The following is an 8,713-nucleotide window of genomic DNA, read 5'->3' as shown; positions in this document are numbered from 1 at the left end:
TGGGTACAGCCTGGGCGCCCACGTTGCCGGTTTTGCTGGTAACCACGTCCATGGGACAATAGGCAGGATTACAGGCAAGTGGCTTTTTAAGCAGTCTCTTACCTTTCCATAGTGGTGGCGAGTTTCCCCGAAGAGGCTCGTTTCCTGTGTTGTTGCAATGTTGTTTTGGGCTTGCGTAGACAGAAATGACAAGCTTCCTACCTGTGGTGGCAGTGGGGAGTATGAGGCTCTTGACATGAGAAAATATCTCAGCTTTGAACCCCAAATGTAGGGGAGGTTCAGTGAAAAACCTTTCAGAGGACAGCCTGATCTTGAGTATATTTGAAGTTAAAGGTGGGTTCAAAACAAGCCCAGCTCAAGTTCTTACTATCCAAATCCTAAGCCTCCAAGTGATACCAGTTTTGTAATTATAGCTCATAAACTAATAGAAGTGAGAGCTATTGAGTGTACTTTGTCCCATAGGATGTTTGGTCAAAAAAAAAAACCACCCCTAAACAAACAAACCCAACCCCTCATTCTGAAAATATCTTGAAGAGAGTGCTTCTGACTCCAGAAGAAAGCTGATTTCAACACGTGAGAACTTAGGGCATGGTACAAGGGCTTGCATTAAGCGTTTAAATGGGACACTGGCAGTGAGAATTCCTCAGAGCCTAGCAATAAATATCTGTATTTAGTTAAGCAGGAAAAAAAAATTAAAGCACCTGACAGTCAAGTTGGGGAATGGCTCAGGAACTCTGCTTCAGGTTGTGGGTGAGGCTCAGAAGTTAACAGAAAGTCCAAAACCCATCGTGAGATCTCAGATGCAGGAATTACCTGGCTGCTGCTTAAAGTTGTACTAGTCCCTCTGTATGTCCAGAGACTAAATGCAGCCAAGGCAGCTTTGGCTACCAACAGTCTCTGTGGGGTGCTAGACCTCTTCTGGTGTTCAGTCATCTGCTACCTCTTGAAGTATCTCTTCCCTGTGACCTAGCAAAGACTCCTCGCTTCCAACAGGCAATCTGAAGCCATTGCTGTAGAGCAAACTGGTGCTACTACTGGGTTGTGTTGCTCCAAAAGTGGTATGGGACATCTTCATTTGTTCCCTCTGTGAGTCCACGGTGAAGAGATCTTGGGGGACAGTAGCTGTGATGAGGCAGGGACTGTCTGTAGCACTTGGTTAAGGGCGCTGCTAACAGCGGGCTCCTGGCTATATTCTGTATGAAATAACCCAATTTCTTACCTGGCATCTTGCCTACTCTCTCTAACACCAGGCTTGGATCCAGCCGGCCCTATGTTTGAAGGAGTGGACCCTAGCAAGCGCCTCTCCCCCGATGATGCTAACTTTGTGGATGTGCTACACACCTACACAAGGGAAACACTAGGCGTTAGCATCGGGATCCAGATGCCTGTAGGCCACGTTGACATCTACCCCAATGGGGGAGACTTCCAGCCTGGCTGTGGATTAAGTGATGTCTTGGGAGCAATTGCCTATGGGAGTAAGTTCTCGTTACTTATTTTGCCTCTGGTCGGTGTAGACTCCTCACAAATAGACTTGGGCTGATGCTGGGGGATGATCTGATTTGCAAGAGCAGAGAACTTTTTTCCTTCTAAACTGCTTGTACTACTAGAGATAGCTGCTAGAAACTAGATCTGCTTTTAATTCTGAAGTAGCGTGTTCTTACTCTAACACCTGATCATAAACTATGGTGGTCTTACGCTGGGTCTAGAATCCTCTTTAAATCTCTTTTCATGGTAGCCACTAAATGACAAGTCCTCTTCAAGCCTCTAGCACTAACCTCTTGAGTTGCTGGTGTTTGAAAAATGTTCAAGTTTGGCCATGCTCAACTCCCGTTGAGCTACAAAAAGGTATAGCTCACCGTATCTTATCAGCTGCTGACGTGACGAATGCTTAAACAAAACCTATCCCTCGCAACTCTGCTTCCCTAGCAATCGGTGAAGTTGTTAAATGTGAACACGAGCGGTCTGTGCACCTCTTCGTGGACTCCCTCGTGAACCAAGATAAACAAAGCTTCGCGTTTCAATGTACCGATTCCAGTCGCTTCAAGAAGGGCATCTGCCTGAGCTGCCGGAAGAACCGCTGCAATGGCATTGGCTACAATGCCAGGAAAATACGCAACAAAAGAAACAGCAAGATGTACTTGAAAACAAGAGCTGACATGCCGTTCAAAGGTAGGCTTTCCCTCTGAAAAAGAGCAGAAACTTACCTCTAGGAGCGGATTCCCAAAGTCAATGTTGGGAAAGATGTAGAGGTAGAAGAGTAGCATCACCGCAAAGCAGCGCAGCACCAGGCGTTAGCCTTTTGCTGTTACCTGGTTGCGTTGCCATTCTGGGGCGTTACTGCGCTCCTTGCTCCATCTAAAATCAACAGGGCTCTGGCCATAAGGAGACACTGCCTTCTGAGCAGGACTGCAGCTCAGTCATACTTGTAAGACCACCCAGACGCATGTCATACTTGTAAGACCACCCCAAACTTAGAGCAGAGCAAGGTTTGGGGAGCCCTCCTCAGAGCAGACTTGCTGTTGTTGCGTAAACATCAACTTAGTAATCAGTAGGGGCAGGCAAAAGTGATGAATGATGTCTCAATAAATGCAGGGTCTTGCCTTTGCCAGCCAACGCTGTTTCACAAAGAGTGATGCTGAGCAATGTTGTCTCTCAGCAAAGGTGGTTCCATCTATGCTCTCCTTGTTTCTCTCCAGTCTACCATTATCAGATGAAAATGCACGTCTTCAGCTACAAAAGCTTGGGAGAGGCTGACCCCACTTTCTCCGTCACCCTTCATGGCACCAATAGAGACTCTGAACCCCTCTCTTTAGAAATGTAAGTAAGCTGGCCTGTTGTGCTTGCTCGTGGCCACCGGGACCGCACAAGGTGGCCTTACTCTTTTTTTTTTTTTTCTTCTGGTAACGCTAGCCCTGAGCCTCACTTCATCACCAGGCAAAAAACTTTTCATGCAGTAATTTAAATATAATTTATTGCTGAGAAAGCAATTTGATGTCCCCAGTCCTCTATATATTAGCTTTCATGGCTCATTGTTGAAATACTTTGTTTTGCTCTTCCCCTCTACCATCTGGATATAATCTGAAAGCACCCATATCTCTGGAGGCATCGTTGACCTCCTTTAGCTTCTCCCAGAAGAAACACAACGCGTGAAATTCCCATTTAAGCTATGGAAGGGTGGTTGAGCCAAACGCATGATGCATTGTACTGAACCAGCTATCTGAGCTTGCTTTCTCCAGTAATTAACAGGTGACAGCTGAACACACAGCACTTAATAAGCTGCAAAGGGCTCTGTTTAATTTCTTGGAATGAATGAGCATCTGGCATGCTTCCATAAGGAAGAAATGTTGAGTCTCTGCTTGTCTTTCAGGCTTGATCAAATTGGCCTAAATGCTACAAACACCTTCCTGGTCTATACTGAAGAGGACATGGGTGAACTTCTAAAAATAAAGCTCACCTGGGAGGGAACATCTCAGTCGTGGTACGATCTGTGGAAAGAGCTGAGGAGCTACTGGTATCGGCCTGCAAAGTCCTCCCAGGAGCTGCATATCAGACGCATACGTGTGAAATCTGGGGAAACGCAACAGAGGTAATAACTGTGTTAGGCTGCAGGTGACCTGACTTCAGTCAAAAGTCAAATAAAAAATTCAATTGAAAGGAGAAATATTCAGAATCTAGCAAGAAAAGTTGGGGGTTTCAACTTAGCTGGTACCTTGGACTGTGTTTCCTCTTTGGTGTTACCAGCTAATGCTCCCTCGTGGCACAGGAGAGTGGGCTACTTGCCAACAGGAGGTTGCAAACTAGGCTTTAAGCAAAACCAGTCACTACAGATCAGATCTGAGATGTTCTTTTGCCTTATTTAGCTACTGGGACACTGTCTTGCTTGCCCTTGGGGACTAAATTAGCCTACTTCAAAACTGTTTAGGTCACACCTGAAAGGTAAAAGTACAACGCCAAAAATACTGAAATGTAGATGGGCATGGCTATCATTTACATGCATAATGTGCTGATTTGGCACAACAAGCTAGACCTAAAGCTGCAACATGGTGACGCCAACTCCTTAAGCCCTATATTGCTCCTTCCGAGATCTCTGTAATCGGAAAGCTACCTGAGCAACCAACAAGAAGTAAAGCTGCCAAGCACATAGCGCTGCGCTCCCAAGTCTTGTGCTACTCTTGTTCTGAAGGTGACCCAGCTCTGTCAAAGCACAGCAGTCGATATTGATGATTTTCCCATCTTTTTCAGAGCTTTAATTGAGCCTCCCAAGTCTTGTGCTACTCTTGTTCTGAAGGTAACCCAGCTCTGTCAAAGCACAGCAGTTGATATTGATGATTTTCCCACCTTTTTCAGAGCTTTAATTGAGCATCACGAGGACGGAGCCAGACTCTTTGCAGTGGTGTCCAGCCACTGTGCAATGGGCACAAACTGAAACATAAGAGGTTTCAGTTGAATATGAGGAAGAACTTCTTGACTTTGAGGGTGACAGAGCACTGGCCCAGGCTGCCCAGGGGGGTTGTGGAGTCTCCTTCTCTGGAGATATTCAAAGCCCACCTGGACGATGCCCTGTGTAACATGCCCTAGGTGAACCTGCTTTAGCAGGAGGGTTGGACTAGATGATCTCCCAAGGTCCCTTCCAGCCCTTGCCATTCTGTGATCCCCTATCATCTGTAAGGTGTTCTGCATCCTCATTTCTACAATCTATGAAACATAGGGGTAGTAGAAGCAAAGATCCCCAAATAAAATATTAAAATGGGAAATAAACCAGCCACTCAACAGGCTAAGGGTGTATCAAGGTGTTCCACAGGAAGGATGAGAAATCAAACAACTTGTCCTAGAATTAGCTTCAGTCCAGATTAAGTGTTATTTGTTAATCCTGGAGACAACAGGTACCCTCTCTTGACTTCCGATTCCTCCTCCTAGGTTTGCTTTCTGTGTGGAGGATTCCCAGCTGACCAGTATATCTCCTGGTAAAGAGCTCTGGTTTGTGAAGTGCACAGAGGAATGGCAAAAAAGGTAGGGAAAAGCAGCTAAGAGAAATCCTGTCTGATGTGTGTGGCTGTGCTGGGATGAGTGGAGCCAGGTTGGTTTTTTCTTTTGTTGAGACTCCTGGAATCTCTTTCTTTCAAAAGTTAATAAATTCTAGCCCAAGCTTCCCAGCTATAGGGCTTAATTTTCATGTGCATCTTGACTATCACTAACAAGGTGCTATTATCCTCACTTCTGATTTTAGTTTGTCATCCTGTTACCTTTACATCCTTACTACCAGGTTGGTATAACATGATCCCCTGGGCCTAAAGAACCTGTCTGCTTGCTGTCGTGGCAGATGCTAAAAATAAGGTGCTACCAATACCTGAGAGCCTTGCAATAGCAGAGAGCTAATTAGAGGCATCTATTAACTGCCCTGTAAAACAGAGGGAAGCTGGGAGTGCAGGGGATTCCCTCAAAGGCTGTTTCAGCCTTGTAGAATATTTTAAGCTGCCAAAAATATCTCTTGATCAAGTTTGGGCTCAACTACACGAGCAAGATGCAGCCAAGGCTTTGCCACAGTGTTCCAGTGCTGACTCCTGCTGCTTCATCTCTGGCTATCGCCAATCTCTTCTGGTTCAGGAGAACCCAAACTCAGCTGTTGCCAGAGTATCTCAGCCCTGCTTAACCTCTGGGGGGACTTCCCAGGCACCTAGGATCAGTCCTCAGAGCATGACTTCCAGTAAGTCTGGTCCCAGCAGTGACAGCTTGATTGCTTCAAAACGCTACTAGAGGCAGTCTGGATGAAGCCCTGTTTGTTTGACTAAACGATGGTCTCCTTCAGATGAAGCCTGGCCTTTTGGCCTCTCTTAAACCTCAATTTGTAAACTTAGAGCTTTGTCGCTTCTAATCTGGAGACCAAGTGCTTGTTAGGGCTAGCAGAGCCCTGCGGAAGTCGTGCTTTGCACAGCCCTGTGGGGCAGCAGAGCTCAGCTCAGGAACGCAAGCTGGTACCGTTCCAGGCTTGGCAGGATCTAGCAAGCTGTGCAACATACGGTAGCAAACAACTCCGTGAATGAAACCCCTGTGCAAAAACTTGTTGCTCTGCCACAAGTCTGGAAAGATCAAGTAAATATTCCTGCAGGTACAATAAAAGGCTGTTTGGATGTGCTACTCCATAACCCCCATAAACCAGAATTGCTGGCAGATAGGCCCTTCCCGCTTCACTCGTGGAATACAGCTTTTGCACGAGGCGGAGGAGTGGATCTGAGGTCCAAAGCACTACGGTTTTTCTAGGAAACGATCCTTCCTCCCAAAGATCATGAGGAATTACTTGCTGTTCAGCTCTCTGTTCCTGCCAAATCACTGGGGGATCATAGTTCCCTATGTGGAGACTTGAGTCTGCAAACATCTGTCCATCCTGAATGGATCTGGACAGGCAGAAGCTAGCGTCAAGACCTGTAATTTCTGTTTGCAGCCTACTTGCGTGCATAATGTCTGCTTCAGGCTCTCATTGAGTAGCTACTGGGCAAAGTGCTGCTTTGACAGAAGAAAACACCAACCTGTACTGTCTAAACCTGTTCTTGGTGTCCTAGAGTTTCTTAGGAATTATTTATTACTCCTCTTAACTTCTACATTTAACTAGATTTCTTTTTTTCCTCTCCCTCTGCTTTTCCCAGATCTGTCTCAAATTTGCTCTGAAGACTTCTCTAAAGACTCACAACTGAGCAACCTAGATGCATGAAGACCATGCAGGTGGAGAAATGCTCTGGGAAAAATCTGGCTTGGTAGCACTTAGAGCAACTAGCTCTTCAGGACAAAACCATCTTGGATCAGATGCAAGAACCTGAGGAGCAATTGAGGGACGGTGGTCCTAGACCTAGAATAACTAAAACTACATTCTCCCTTCCCCAAGGAGCCTGGTTTGTGCATTTAACCTTACCTTGACCTGTTACACGCTGCATTTCCTGCCTGCTCCCATTAACCAGGACTACGGATGAGATCTTCACAGATCTGGACCTCAGCAATGATCTTCTGGTCTGCCTGCCAGTGGAGTTGAGAAGATAACTGTGCTAACTGCCCATCAGACTGTTGGTGACAGAGCTGCCAAGAACAAATTAGCATCTAGGGTAGGAGTTACCATGGGTCCAGTAGCACTAGGGGCTGTGGGAAGATGAGACCAGCGCAGGTCAAGTGTGTGGGGTTGTTCAGGGGAGGGGTGGGAATAAGCACAACGCCACTTAACTTCAAGTTGTCCTTTGCTTGCCTTAAAAATAGTCCATTCTGTGTCTGGCTGATACCGAAATCTCTATATATAACCTTAGAAGAAGGTGGTACTCCCTCCTCCCTGTACCCAGGGCAAAGCACAGTGCAGATGGTAGGTGATGGTGTTGGCAGCTGCTCCTTGCTCCCCAGCCAGCGTCTGCAGTGAGGCCATCCGGTCTCGTGCATCAATCTTACCGACTCGTAGGGGAGGCGGAAGGTTCTGAACCATGCTGCTTCAGGAGAGCTTTGCACCAGTCCTTGTAACTACTGAGAATGCATTTGCCTCTGTTCAGATGCTGTTCTAGTACCAGTGCGTAACTAAGACCTTATTTTGGGGCAACGTATTTAACCAAGCCAGATGACGTCCTACCCTCATTGCCATGATGTCCTGGTTGGATTCCCCAGTGCCAGATGAACTTGGCTTTGCTCCAACTTTGACAGACTCCCTACAGCTGCCCTGTGTGCAGCAGAGTGGACCTTGTCAGAGGTGAACTAGACTTTTTTTTTCTTTTTTTTTTGGAAAGGAGACTCATGTAGCAGCTCTTGAACTTTTGGCATGCAGAAAGGCAATCTCAAAAAATGGTGTTGCCTGTGGTGCACTAAGTTCTGAAGACTTAGCAAGTCCTCCTGAGGCCTGCAGTTCTCTGAGTTCTTGTAGAGCTTCAATCCAACCAAAGCAAGCACATTTAGAGATTTTTTTTTTCATGGTTTTATGCAAAGGCTTCAATAACTGAAGCCTTTGGTAAGTATCTGTGACTTGTCACCGTGCCATACTTAAAGTGGTTTCAAAGCCCTATTTGTATATTGTGGTTTTTGTATGACTTAAAAACGTAATTTATTTCTCATATTGTACATATGTAAAGTTTTAAACAGTTTGGTTTTGAGTAACAGTTTTTATAAGCCTTAAGACAAAAAATAAAGGGCTTGGTAAAAATCAATGAAGCCTTGTTATTGGTCTACCACAAGCTTTGACATGCCTTGCTGGAACAACAGCACATAGCCATCTTGTCCCCATCCTGCAGGCCACTGAGACCAGCAGAAAGAAGAGGTGAAGGCAGAGCAGCAGCCAGTAGGTGCTGGCAAGTAGGTGCCCTTATCCAGCACCTTCCTTCCATGTCCTCTCCAGGCTGCGTTGCCACCCTAGGCTTGGTCCCTCCACCCATGCAGCACCAAGGATCTCCAGGAATGGACCAAAGTCACTGTCTACTTGTCTGTCACAGCTCCCAAGGTGCCCATCATACAACATGACAGGTCTACTCCTAGCTTTGGCCTAGCACTGAGATGGTGATTTCAATGGCACCCTGAGATCATCTTTTTTTGGGGGGGGAGGCATTTTCTGTCTTCCTCTTCCCCACGCTGGCTGTAAGACACGCTCAAGCAGGGACAACCACCAAACCCATTAACCTTTCCTTCCCACCCTGTTTTCTTTCAGCCATGGCAATACCAATACTGCTTTTGGCTGGGGGGAGAGCGAGATTTTGTCCCT

The 8,713-nt window shown here is 46.3% G+C and overlaps 1 protein-coding gene across 1 annotated transcript in view; it reads left to right on the top strand.

The window, feature by feature from the left end:
* Positions 1-7,413, top strand: part of LIPG (lipase G, endothelial type) — a 10,637-nt gene extending 3,224 nt beyond the window's left edge. Inside the window, exons 4-10 of the mRNA XM_009647709.2 lie at positions 1-74; positions 1,251-1,475; positions 1,927-2,169; positions 2,697-2,817; positions 3,368-3,586; positions 4,918-5,010; positions 6,642-7,413. The exon at positions 1-74 is cut by the window's left edge and continues 11 nt beyond it. Of these exons, the coding sequence (XP_009646004.1) occupies positions 1-74; positions 1,251-1,475; positions 1,927-2,169; positions 2,697-2,817; positions 3,368-3,586; positions 4,918-5,010; positions 6,642-6,663 (997 nt within the window). The 3' untranslated portion in view covers positions 6,664-7,413. The remainder of the gene's footprint in view (positions 75-1,250; positions 1,476-1,926; positions 2,170-2,696; positions 2,818-3,367; positions 3,587-4,917; positions 5,011-6,641) is intronic.
* Positions 7,414-8,713: the final 1,300 nt, after the last annotated feature.

This window comes from Egretta garzetta, unplaced genomic scaffold (assembly GCF_000687185.1).
Source record: "Egretta garzetta isolate BGI_Z169 unplaced genomic scaffold, ASM68718v1 scaffold179, whole genome shotgun sequence".
NCBI classification, from domain to species: Eukaryota; Metazoa; Chordata; class Aves; order Pelecaniformes; family Ardeidae; genus Egretta; species Egretta garzetta.
Note: the sequence above shows the minus strand (reverse complement) of the source record. Positions and strands in the feature narration are given on the sequence as shown.